Source organism: Poecilia reticulata, linkage group LG10 (genome assembly GCF_000633615.1).
Source record: "Poecilia reticulata strain Guanapo linkage group LG10, Guppy_female_1.0+MT, whole genome shotgun sequence".
Classification (NCBI taxonomy): Eukaryota; Metazoa; Chordata; class Actinopteri; order Cyprinodontiformes; family Poeciliidae; genus Poecilia; species Poecilia reticulata.
In genome coordinates this window covers 30,186,169-30,200,155 of record NC_024340.1, presented here as the reverse complement: position 1 = coordinate 30,200,155, position 13,987 = coordinate 30,186,169, and the positions used below count along the sequence as shown (strand labels likewise).

Genomic DNA, 13,987 nt, shown 5'->3' with positions numbered 1-13,987 from the left:
GAGATCTTCACACAGATGCCAGGACTTAGCAAGCAGCTTGTTAGAGTCCTGAACTCATACATAAACAGTGGAATACAGTTTCTGTCAGTGGAGACAAGAAAGGCTCAAGTCAGGGCTGCAGGGATTCTGGAACCAAAATATTAGAGGCCCAATTACAACTCTGGTGAGCAAAACAATCTGGCAGCTGGTTTAGGGAGCCAACTCCTCTTTAAGCACCTGCTGATGAACCTTAATGAGCTGCAGCTGCGGCGCTTGCACCTGCGGTCACACCCTGGAGAGAAGGATGAGAGAAACAACAAACAGCCTAAACTCAGCTCTGAGGATGTGATTAGACCGTTGTGCAAAGTATTAATCCAGGGTACCAATAACTGTACAACAAGGTTTCTTATACACTATTATTATGAAACACATTCATTTTCACATCAAGACAAGCTGTAAGCAAATTATAAACAATAACCAATTTAAAATTGTTTTTCAGACTCCATCAGACTCTCTGCTTTTTGATGTAATTTCTCCTGTAAGATGAGCTTCTTTATCTTCCAACTCCTGTGATAAATGTTAAAGTTTTGTCCACTAAGCCTCTCTGGGCTTAGTCAAAGATCCACACCTCACTTCTAAAATAAAAACAGACACAGTACCAAGAAGTTCATAGCCAATTAGACATGCGTCTGATGACACCAGTGTGTCTCCAGAAGTGAAGTAGTAGCACAGGGGGGATTTACATGCCAAATATTATTAGATCGCATCAGACTGCATGAATCCAGCCTGACACATTCCTGGATCTTCACCCTGTTGTGCAGCACACCCAGCTTTAAGAGCCAGATTTTTCTTTTTTAACCAACACAAAAGAGTCTTTGAGTTCAACTAATTGTATCTTTAGTGTAACAGAACCATGGCTTGGGTCATAGATTATTTATCTGTATGCATGTGGATTTGATTAACTTGTCTATGTAAATAAAGCCAGAAGATGTGGGACCAGAATCACTGTGAATTAAAATTGTGGGTTAAAATATTTCTGTTTTGTTTCCCAAAATGTTTAATTTTCACTGATGAGACAAAAGGTCAGACTTGTATGTTTCTTTTCATAATTGAAAAATAATACAAAACCTTCTGGGTAATAAAACACAATTTCTGGGTAGAAAAGTTATGGCAGTAAATAATATCCAGAGAATATTTTGTGTTAGGGTTTAAAGGGTTTAAAAGGATTTGAAACAGATGAAAATCTTTCAGAAAATGATAATTAATCTCCATCAAATAAGTTTTATGAAGACTGACTCAGATTTCTTCACTTCATCCAACACTTTAATATAAAACTTTTTCTTGGTTGTGGGTCAAATAACGTTTATAAATGGTGCATGTGATTTAAATTCAGTGGCATGGCGTTGGAAAATAAATTCATGTTTGTGAAAATATTTTAGAGTCACACTGTGGGCAGATCATCCACAAAACAAACTTTTGAAAGATTGATGTTATAAGTAGCAAACCCTGTCCGCACTATGTTGCCCCCAGCTTCCTGCTTGTTCTGCATTTGGGTCCTCAGCTCTTCTTCAATCTACCAACTTTAAAACTTGGATTCAATTATTTCTTTGATATGTTCTTAATGTGATGTAGTATAATTGTAAAATATATTTAGTTAAAGAATCAAGCACCAGAATTCTTCTGTTCCTCTATTTCACCATAAAAATGATAATAAAACTAAAGTTTATTTCTACATTCAGTTCAGTTGCTTAACTTCAGTCATATAAAAATAAATAATAATACCCTCCAAAATATATCTTGTATATACTTTTTTCAAGTTCACACTGATAAATAATAAATACCAGCACCCCCACACATGTGGAGGAATATGATGACAATGATCTAAAGATGTTTTTCTATTTTTTTCAGTTTCAGTGAGCTGAGATTTCTTTTGATGTTTCCACAGATATAAAACTCTGCTCAGCACAGAATGCTCTTCAGTTTGAACAAATATTCATTTTATATCGCATAAAAGTGCTGTGCAGTATATGATCCATGAAATGACTTTATACGCAACCTTTTTACTGACAATGTAAAAATCAATAGTATGAAAATGTTAGGTGAATGCTTTTTATTTTTAGATTATTTGATCTCTTGCCAAAAACTCTACCTTAAAAAAATAAAGGAGAGAAAGTCGTCAATGCATCTATTCTTTACAGTGTAGTTACTTGGAGAGCAATTATATCCCTCTACCAAAATAACATCCTACTCTCCTCTAACTTAATGGACGGACTAAGGACTCAAACAGAGGACTTCTGTATCGCATCAGACAGCGTTTTACATGTAGAAAAATAAACCTGTTTTAGTTTCTTTTTACCAGAGTACTTTACGATAAGGAAGAAAGTACTTAATTTAATCCCTCTTCCATAAAGGCCAGGTTGCTAAAACGGGCAACTAATGTTTGCCTTGCAGACAGATTCACCGCCACCAAATTCACAATTTGATTTTATTTCGGGGTATCAGCTGAAATAAAATGTTTTCAATATATATATATATATATATATAATTGTGGAAACATGTGAGAGACATTTATTTTATTTTCCCCATTTCACAATTATTCACTACTCTGTGATAGTCTATCACGTAAAATCCCAATAAAATACAGTAAAGTGTGTGGTGGGGTTCGAAGGGTATGAATACTATTGCAATACAGCGTGATTTAATTTTGTAAACTTTCATCTATTTGACGATATTAGGTCATACATTTTCTGTAACTGAATTCATTTATTGTCTCATTTTAATCCTATAAATAATTTGACATGAATGGTTTGTCTGCCTTATGGGATCCGATCTGCTAACTGGAATAGGGTTGAATCCATGTTCTCGGAGACATGTTCATTCCGTGGGTCTGATCACGTCCGTGGATTTCTCACAGAAGCTGCTACAGATAGTGAAGCATCACGTGTGTGACAGCATCTCGCTCAGCAGGCGTCACGCAGCCGCCGCCGCCGACCAGGAGGCGGGGAAGCGGCTGTCCGTGGTGCTGATGGCAGTGATGCGCTCCAGCTCCACGCTGCCGCTACTGCGCATGTTGCATGACAGGTACACGCAAGCCTCCATCTTGGGCATCCCGAGCTGAGGCGAAAGGGCAGCAGCCATATAGACTCTGATTCCAAAATAACAACAAGCAGGGACGGGGGAAATAAAACACAATAATTGGCAAATTGCCGAGATGTAACTTTTCTTCCCTGAAAATATCCGCTCAACAATTTGCTTCTCGGAGGTGAGCGGAGAACAGGATGGGAAAGAGAAACAGCGACTGGTCTGCAAGGCTCTGATAGGGTTTTATTTTTTTAACAGTCAGCTGTTCTGGATTTATCTTTGACAACAGGAAAACCGAAACGGTACGTGGAGCTGTGCATGTTCAGTGATTAACATGTTTTTTATATGCTCATAGCATGACGTGACATCACACCATCGCCTTCACATGCATTGGCTTCTCCTTCCTGCGACCCCCGTCATGGTGGTCGCTGTTTGCTGTTTAGTTCCCACTCGTGTCCGTGTCCCCCCCCCCCTGATGCTCAGAGCGTCAGCCTCCTACTTTTCTCTTGTTAGAAAAGGGCTGGAGGCGATGAGCAGCTACAGGTTGGGAGAGCTCCGGGTTGCGTGTTTTTTGTTTTTTAACCTTTGTTGCATGTGGATATGAGCAGAAGACAGGCCTTTGGTCACAAAGACTTTTGTGCATTGGAATGTTCCAAACGAGGATTTTGTCATTTCAAGTGTTATGAAAGATATTTATTTGATTTTAGACGCAAAAAAAATAAATCACTGGTAAATTATTTTGAACATTTACAGGTTCATGTTTCAGATACCAAATCGAAATTTCATGAACAATTCAAAAATTAACAATTAAAAAGCAATTTTGTATTTTTCTTATTTTAAAATGTTGAAAATGTCTTATTATGTGCAATAATCTGTAACCAAATGTTGAAAAGTCAAGTTCAACTGGAAAAAGAGACCAAAGCTCTCAGACTTATATCAACATTTAGCCTTGGCAGAAAAAGGGTTAATTGCATTTATGTTTTAAGACTGTGGATATCTGGACCTGAACATGAGTTGGACATGACAGTTGCGCCATTGGCCAAGCAATGTGAGTCACTGTGTGACACAACCTCTGTATGTTTAAAGTTGCTAGTAGTACAACAGAGCTGGTTAAGCCTAAGTCTGCTGCATGGCCATGGTTGAGTAAAGTCTTTTAAATCAAGTCATGTTTCTGTTGGGATGTATTCATATGTCCATGTTGAACGTAAAAATACAGAGCTGCCCTTTTTAGCACTGTCCCAGCTTGGGGTCTTCATGTTTGGGGTGGTCATGATGTTCTCATCCCTTCTCATTGGTTCTCTGCCTTCATCAGACCAGCCAAAACATTAATGTCAGGTTAACTGGAGATCCTAAATTGTCCTTATGTGTATCATTGTTGTAGGAGCCATTTTCCCCCTTTTTTTTTGGTTAAATCTTAGAATTTAAATTGTTTTATTCTTATTGTTTATTAGTTGATTTATCATTAGAATGTTTTGTTTAATTTGCTGTTTAGAATAAGTTGTTTGATTAGGAATTCACTTAATTAGTTAATTAATTTCAGGTTGGGATGTGGGTATTTCACGGTATAAATAGGTGGGTCTTAGGTAGCATATTATGCACGTGGGTGGTCATAAGGTTTTTTACCAGCCTACAGAATCAGACAATAAGTCATATCGGTTTTTATTGTCAGTCAGAGAGCAGGTGCAGGAATAGGAGCAGAAGCCTGTAACCTTTTGCCTGATCTAAAAAGAATAAAACCAAAGAACTATATTTTGACTTTTGATCCTTTTTTGCTGCGTAAACCAGAATCCACGGTGCATCAGGTGACTATTTCAGTTTGATTCACCTTTTCTTTAGATCACCTTCGAGTTTTGAGTTTTTTGATTTTTGAATTTAAGTTTAGAGACAAATGGTCACTACAATTGTGTTACTCTGACGGATTAGTGACTTGGCCAGCATGTCACTAACCCGCTGGCTACTGAACGAGTGCTGAATTTATATGGATAAGTAGGTAGAAACGATAACCGTTAGACACAGTCTAACGGTTATTCTAACGAGTTTTCCCTGTGATTGGCTGGAGAGCTTCCACTTTCTTCGTCTCCTCATATTTATTAAAAACTGGAACAGGCCTATGACAACAAAAGAATGGAAAATAGCAATCCACTAAAACTGTGTGTTTTACCAAGTTGTTTTTGCCAGTTTAATTAATAGCTTCTAGTAGTTCAAGTCAAACTAATTTGTCATTGAGCATAACACACTTGTCGGGACTCACAGACAGCGGTATTTACAAACGTTTGAAATAGTTAGCTTAAAAACCGACCCATATTTTCTCCCTCCTGATGTGTTGATCAAATTGCCGACTTTTCCATAATTCACACCACTTCATGTTTATCATTATGTCATAAATGGCATTTCCGCTTACACCGGAAAAGTCTCAAAAACGTACAAAGACTAGATGCTAACGAGTTAGCAACATAATGGCGGGGCATTTTCTACATGATTACAAATGGTTAGACACGTACCTTTTCCGTAATGCAATATTTTATATCTTTCTAATCACGCTTACTTATAAAGTTTATAAACCTCAACCTTCTTACTTTATGAAAAGTGTTAGCAGCAAATCCACAATTACACCGAAGGCTGCCAGTCCCTCTGATTGGCAGCCCTCAATCCACCGCTACCATATTTCTTCATTAAAAGTTACACAATAAAATAATAAGATTGGTTTTCAGCCTTGTCTGTTTATGCAGCTGACCGCACAGCATCCTGTGACAATTTTTTAAAAGGTGAAATCAAGTGAAAGCGATACTAATGGGCTAACAGTTGTCCGTATTTTGACAGGCTTTACAAGAGCGCATGTTGTTTTGACAAGTGGGTGGAGTTCTGGAGAGAGTGACGTCACATGTGAAAGGTCACAGGCTCCGCCCACAAGAAGACAAAAAAAACCTATAATTCAAGTAAACGATAATCAAAGTATACTAAACAAATAAAATAATCATAACACTGAAAAAAAAACATGACTAAAAACACCATACTCAATTTAATAAAAAATGCTAAATTAAAACGTCATCATGATGTCATCACGTGACTCCCTCTCGGAGCTTCGTTCTGAATCGGGAAAATGTTTGACAATGAAAATTACAAACTAGCCAGGATGGATATGACACCTGAGGCAGGAACACGAACCGCGTCAGTTTGTGGTGAAACCAAAAAGTAAGTCATGTCGGGTGTGAATGCGTGTCTTTGCATGGAGACACGGACTTTACTGTACTGTGCCCCATTCCCAGCTCGTGACGCTCATACGTCACTAACTGATTTAAAAAATGTGTACAAATATGAACAACACAAAAATCAATACCAGATTAATCATTACAGTGACTAACACACCCAATATAATTAAGAGTTTAAAGTCCTATTGAACTTCGTTAATCCCCCCTAATTTTGGATTAGTTCTTATTAAAGATTGTGTTGATTTTAAGATCTTACAATAAATGTTTGATGTTTGTATTTAATCAATGTTATAAACCTTTATAAACTTAGCATCATTTACCTGACTTTACATTTGTTTTTTTGTTGATATGTGGAGGTGAATCTTTTCATCAAGTCAAACATAATGTAGTTGGCTAGAAAGTTTCATTGTTGTATTTTATCTGCCTGATAAAGTGTTGTTTACTTCATATGGTCAACAGGAAATGTTTGCATTTAGAGCAAAGAAACTCAATAGATTTAAGAAAAACATTTCTCCAACATAAACTAATAATCCATGTGCAGGCCAGGAGCAGACAGGGAGCTAAATAGCCAAGGCATTGAGGAGGAAAGAGTATGTCTCTGTCTAGACACTAAACTGCCTCAGTTAATATACAGGCTGGCTGGCAGAGTGTGTGTTTGGGGTTGGAGGCGAGTCTGCTGGCTTTACTGTTTGTCTCCAGTGTCGCTATGCAATAAAAGGGCACAGTTTTCTAATACAGGGCATGAATCATACAGGTACCATGGTTGTTCTCTGATTAATGGCTTCTGTAAAGGAAAAATGCACCGTGCATGCAGGAGAGCATTTCTGCCCATCATAAGATCCTGCCTACACACCATCTATTTAGCGTAAAGTGAGCTTTATCTCACTACAACAAGTATAAATCAAAGCAAATTTCAAAGAAGTTTAATGCAATATATTTTCTTCTTGCTGCAGTTTTTCTTACTTATGCTAGTCAGATATGAATGTGTGCGATCTGAAAAGATAAAATCTATGCATCATTTAAATTTCATCGATGTTTGAAATAACAATGAATTCATTCATTCAAAGAAATAAAAGCAAAGGAAACAAGGAAAATACATCCAGTTAGGACAAGTAACTCCTAACCTAACGTGAAAATAACATTATAATATATATAATAAGTCATATTCCTGCCTGAACAATTTTTAATCTGTGTCTTCTCTGTACTTAAATTGCTTTATCCTCCACAGGCCACACTCAAACCAGAATGGCGATGAAGAAGCTCGCCATCTTCCTCTTAGTCCTCTCTCTTTGTCTAGAGGGAGGATCTGCTAAGGAGAAAGGAACTAAGAAGGGAAAAAAGAAAGGGAAGCAGGTTTACTGTCCATCGTAAGTACAAGATAAACGCCACATCTATTATAGTGTGCAGGGTAACATCCTCCATACACAGTGACGGAAACAAGGGTGTTTATCACTGGGTTAGAAACACAAATATTATTGGGGGTGTATGTGTGTGTGCGTGTGTGTGTGTGTGTGTGTGTGTGTGTGTGTGTGTGTGTGTGTGTGTGTGTGTGTGTGTGTGTGTGTGTGTGTGTGAGCCTTTATTTATAGTCATGTGAAAAAAGTGTAAAATTGGTCAACCATGGGAAAATTGCTCATTATCATGCCACTTATGCCGATGATGAGTGCATATAAACTTCTGACTTAAAATGTAAATCCTTTTTTACACCAATATTATCTAGAAAGCTCATTCTAATTCAGTATATTCCAATTAAATATAATTATACTGCAGTTCAGCAGAACACAGTAAATAATCTTTCATAAAATTCTTGATTGAGAAGAAGTAACAGTTCTAAATCTTTTATCTGTTGTTATTAAACAGTCTACTGAAAATGTTAAAAAGTAATTTAAGAGGCAATATAGCAATTATATGTTGTTTATAATTTATTTTTAATATAGATTAGATAAAAGAATCGTGATTTTAGATATGCTTCATTTATTAAACGTTGAGAATATCTGTCAATCATCACAATGGGGATCAAATGTAGAAAATGCAACAGTTTAAGTGTTCAAATTAAAGCAAATAAAAACTCATCTTTACATCATTGGTTTGTCCAAACAGTTAGAATTCCCATGACTCAGTTTACCCCAAGTCTATCCCAAACACACCGTGCTTTAGTTTTTATTGATTGAGTTGTACTGAGGCTGCACAGTGGTGCAGTTGGTAGAGCTGTTGCCTTGCAGCAAGAAGGTTCTGGGTTCGATTCCCGGCCCCGGTCTTTCTGCATGGAGTTTGCATGTTCTCCCTGTGCATGCGTGGGCTTTCTCCAGGTACTCCGGTTTCCTCCCACAGTCCAAAAACATGACTGTCAGGTTAATTGGCCTCTCCAAATTGCCCCTAGGTGTGAGTGTGTGTGTGCATGGTTGTGTGTCCTGTGTGTCTCTGTGTTGCCCTGTGACAGATTGGCGACCTGTCCAGGGTGTACCCCGCCTCTCGCCCGGAACGTTGGCTGGAGATAGGCACCAGCAACCCTCTCGACCCCACTAAGGGATAAGGGTATTCAGAAAATGGATGAATGGATGGATGGAGTTGTACTGAAATTGGCCCCAGGTTTGAACCTGGCCTGAGGTTTTTCTGCATGCAGTTTGCATGTTCTGCCCATTAATGCATCGGTTCTCTCTGAATGCTTTGGATTCCCCCCACAGTTCAAAAACATGACTTTTAGGTTGATTGGTCTCTCTGAATTGCCTTTAGGAGTGAGGTTGTGCGGGCATGGTTGTTTGCCTGTGTTGCCCTGGCGACCTGTTCAGGGTGTACCCACCCTGTAACCCTTTAACTGCTGGAGAAAGTCACCGGTGTCCCCCGCCCTCCGACTCTGTACAGACAAGCAGACATAGACTTGGATAGATGGATGGGTTTGATAAATTCTACTGGTTTCATTTTATCAGCATATCAGACTATTTTGAAGCTTTATTCATTATTCATCTGCATTCCAAAGAAAGAAACAGGCTTTCTTGAAATCTAAGAAATGTGCATTCAAAATCTAAACTCAAAGAAATCTGATTTAGATCTTATTGATAAATTACAGACATGATGAATAGTGTCTGAACAGAATCTCTTACTCCTTTGGCATATCCATTTTTCTTTTCACAGAGAAACTGCTCTGTCCGTTCCCTTAAAAGGTAACAATTGGATCCACGCTGAGGCTTCCTGAAATGAGGAGTAAACTGTTTGATGTGGTTCATGCGCTGGCATGTGCAAGCTGCGTGACATATTTTGTGTTTAATGCTGTGGATGCCACTGTGGATCAAGAAAACCACTTGGTTCTAGCTAAGCTCTGGTGCTTGAGGCTGTCAGAAGAGCTGGTTAAAGCAGAAAGGGGAGAAAGGGAGGTTTTGTGGGTGGGAATTGTGTGTTTCACTTTGATCAAGGAAACAGCATAACATACACACTGTAGATCATTCCTGTGAAAGACTTTGAATCATCCTCAGAGCATAAAGTTTACTTCTTGATATGTAAAGTGCTTTGGAGAGGGGTAAATTCTTTGCCACCCATGAAGAGGCTTTTCTCCTGTCTCCCCTGCCAGATCCTGCTCAGTCTTTGTTTTTGTCACTTAGTTCTGTAATATTTAAGATGTAGAAACAGAATATATTTGGCTGGATGTCAATGAAATCCCCTGCCTTGCTAGAGTGCTCACATTTAGGAGACTCTTTGTTTTTACTACTTTTGGTTTAAGGTGGTTGAAAAGAAAATTCTCAAGTTGGTTAGGATAGAAATAGAAAAAAAAAGTATGGCATTATGATCTTTAAAATAAGTGAAAATTGATGTTAGGAATGTTACATGTATCAAAGCAGTGGGAGGACTGATTTGGTGGCAAGATTACCATTTTATTGAGTATTTATTGTAAAAGCCCTGATTACTCCGATTTGTCCCAGATGATCACAAAACACCATCCATCAATCCAAGGCTATGTCAGGGTCTGGGAACAACTCAGAATAACAGCAGATCCCATTTTTAAACATTGCTTCACTCTAACATTTGTTGGGTGGTCCAAATTTTAAAAGCCAATTTAATCCCAAAGTGGTTCCTCTCTCGGCATGTAGTTTAATCAAAAAGTACACAAAGCGGCTAGAAGTGGGCGCGCTGTCCATTTGTGTTGTTCATCTGCCAGGAATTTGACCTGCTAAACTTCCCTCTCCGCCTTCTTTGTTTGCAGACAGCTGTCGTCTGAGGATCTGGCTCGAGTCCCTGCAAACTCAACCAGTAACATCTTGAACAGGTTACTGATCAGCTACGATCCCAGAATAAGACCCAACTTCAAAGGCAAGTCCTGTCACATCTATAACCAGCCTGCTTTGGATTTCATTTGCAATTTAACTGAGTTCCTGGTATGCTAATTACAAATATGCACATTCAGTTTGTTTGTATATAGTTCTGTTGGAAGTATCTTAAAAATGTAAAGGAACAGAGAAAGTTATGTTTCTGTTTTGCAAAGGTACAATGTCCAACACATACCAGAAATGCTCAATTGGATTGCGTTCTGGGGAGTTTAAGAGCAAATTCAGAACCTCAACTTGTGTTTGTGATCCTTAAAACATTGCTTGATAACTGTTGCTTAATTTGTGATGCATTATACCAAGTCACTTTCTTCTGTTGGTGCTTTTGGTGGTGAACAACCAAACTGGCCTGCTGAGAGGTACTGGGTATTCTGAGATCCTTCTGTCAAAAAACAACATTGAATGGGTGGGTTTTTGTATTTCCAGGTACATAGTGCCATTTTATAGCACAATTAAGTAGTTTCTTTCAGTTGTTATAAAAATGGCGTTGCTAAGAGGCAATAAGATTTTCTGTAACGTTTAAGTTCTAGAATGTGTGTATGTGATCCTTTTGTCTGTGAAATGTTTGTTACCTTTTGGGTGTGTCCTCTTAGCGGCCATCTTGGAACCTACTAAGGAGGAGGCCCGCCTCAAACCCAGCTCTTATATAGAAGGAGCCATGTTTGCTGGAGTTTGATTGGCTGGGCAGTTAATTGAGAAGGCGGGGACAACAGTATATAAAGAGACTGCTGGCTGAGCCTTGAGAAACTGAAAGTAGAGAGACTGAAGCAGAGAGACGGAAAGCTAGGAAACTGATGGAAAAGATGCCATTTTGTCTTGTCTGTGAACTATGCTGTGCTGAAGGAGGCCTAATAAACCACCTTTGTTTATGCTACAGCCAACTTTGCTGAGTTTTCCTTCCACACCGCTCCTCTCAGTGTAACAGGTGTATATATGAAACATGACTCAAAAGAAATTTGACTTTGTAAATTGACATCTTGAAACTGGGCCTCTGTCTTTAAAAATCTCCTACTCTTTCTGGTTTTACATAATATCCATCCGTCCATCCATCCATCCATTTTCTTCCGCTTATCCGGGGTCGGGYCGCGGGGGCWGSAGCTTCAGAAGGGAGGCCCAGACTTCCCTCTCCCCAGCCACTACTTCCAGCTCCTCCGGGGGAACCCCAAGGCGTTCCCAGGCCAGCAGAGAGACATAGTCCCTCCAGCGTGTCCTGAGTCTTCCCTGGGGCCTCTCCGGAGGCCCCGGGGAATATCCCATTTTACTATTATACTATTTACTATTATTTTACTATTATAGTAAAATATCCCATTTTACTATAATAATCCTTTAAATGCTCAGCAGTTTGAGCTTCAGTAGCTCATCTGGGTCAGAATCAGATTTGTCGTCCTTCGCTCCAGATATCAAGCCTCGTTTGTGTCTGATGCTGTTTCTAGCTCCCCAGTGTTTCAGTCTTGAATCACTTTTGATAGAAACTGATGAACACAGATCAGGCACCTCACCAGAGCTGCAGTTTCAGATCTCACCCGATCATCAGGATTTGGCCATTTCCAAATTCACTCAGATCCTTATGCCTGCCAATTTATTCTACTTCTAACTTTCCTGCCTTTGGCAATAATTTTAGTTTTTTTTAATGTTTTATTCTTTGAAATACCAGATTTCCTCATAACTTTATTTTTTTGTCTCAAGAATAAGAAGCACAGTGAAACTACTCCTAGATGGGAGTAGTAATGCAACTAGTTACCAACCACCTCTGCCAATAGGTGTTAAACACATTTTTTTTCACTTAACCTGTCACTGGTCATAATGCTGTGCTTGATTAGTTTACATTTATATTGAGAGTTGGAGACCTCAAAGTTACAATTAGAAAACATAAGTATTCTGTTTCTAAATAGATGATCTGTGTGGGAATTGGAGCTAAAGTGAACCCTTTAATCCTAATGTGTGCCAGTTTTAGTTTCAGTTCCTTCTCAACAGGAAGCAGCTGTCTCCCGTGTTTATATTCTACTGTTCATATCACAGAGACGCTTTACCCTGCTTCACCCTCCCAGACACGGCTATAAGAACAAGACAGGAGTGACTATTGACTGTTTCGTCTATCTGACTGATGGTTTTGTCGTTCTTCAGGTGGATTGCAAATAGTTTCCATTCTCTGGCATTTGGCAGAGCTGAATCTGAGGCTGTTTTGGATATGAGGGAGCAGACGGTCTCCCTCCCTGAACGCCTCTAACTAGTCCAGCAGCCAGACATCTGCTCTTGATTTCAGAGCTGAAAGCTCCCTGTCCATTAACAGCCATGTCTTAATCTCCCACATTAATATCTAAGCTGCGCATTGGGCATTGCTTTGTCAGCGGCTTTAAAATGGCGAGCTGCTTTTACATACCCTATGGAGAATATGTGAGGAAACACAAAATGTGTTTTATGGAATATTAATTAGCTCAATTTGTTTAATAAATGCAAGGTAGATATGAGCCCTGCGCCGCCTCCGCTTTATGTGCATTCAGTTTAGGGAAAAGTTTGTTCTGTGACGCATCCAGTGAACACCTCAAAATAAATTTATTCAAAGCTGGGTGAGGAGTCAGCGTTTATGAGAAGTTTTATTAGTTTATGCAAAACGGTAAAGCAGAGCGAGATGCCAGCCCAAACATTCGCAGGTTTAGTGTCACAAACGGATGGGTGGCTCATGCAAATAGATTTTTATTTGTTTTTTATTGTTTTGTCTTCCACCTTATCAGACAGGAAACTACCTAAAAATATGAAGCAATACTTTTAGGTGTATAATCAAAAAAAGGGATTTATTTCTCAGCATTATAACAGCATTAAAGAAAGTGCATGTCAATAAATTAGAGTATTCTTTATCAGTTTTTTTTGTTTGACTCAGGAATTCAAATTAAAATCTGAGAGTTATATTTGAAACATTTATTTCTGCCAATTCACTTAAGCTTAGTGCCTTAGAGAGCTGTAATAGTTCATAGAACCAATAAAACATTCGGGGGACACATCTGACCTCACAGTTGTCCAACAGAACATAACTGATACCTTCAGAAAAGAAGCTAAGGTTGTTAACTGGAGAAGCTCACAGAGCACTTTATTCAAGGATATTAATGGAAAATTGTGTGGAAGCAAAAAGTAAGACAGGAAAAGGTGCTCAATACATGGATAACCACAATCTTAAGAGGACTGTTACGACTGGCTCAAGGTCATAACAAAACGGGAGACCATGCAGGGGTTAAAGTGTAGAAAAATTAATATTTATTAACAAAAACAATGGATTGTGGATATCAGTATAAGTGGTGTGATGCAAATGCTTGGATGTGTTGTATGAGTGCATATGGAAGTGTTGAAGTGCCAAAACAAAGACAAACGCAAATGTGCAAAAAGGAGGGGAGCTGAGGCCTGGCAACA

At 38.8% G+C, this 13,987-nt stretch overlaps 1 protein-coding gene across 1 annotated transcript in view; it reads left to right on the top strand.

Moving 5' to 3' along the window:
- Nucleotides 1-2,975: 2,975 nt before the first annotated feature.
- Nucleotides 2,976-13,987, top strand: part of glrbb (glycine receptor, beta b) — a 35,944-nt gene continuing 24,932 nt past the window's right edge. The window contains exons 1-3 of the mRNA XM_008421063.2: nucleotides 2,976-3,362; nucleotides 7,498-7,636; nucleotides 10,465-10,571. Of these exons, the coding sequence (XP_008419285.1) occupies nucleotides 7,515-7,636; nucleotides 10,465-10,571 (229 nt within the window). The 5' untranslated portion in view covers nucleotides 2,976-3,362; nucleotides 7,498-7,514. The remainder of the gene's footprint in view (nucleotides 3,363-7,497; nucleotides 7,637-10,464; nucleotides 10,572-13,987) is intronic.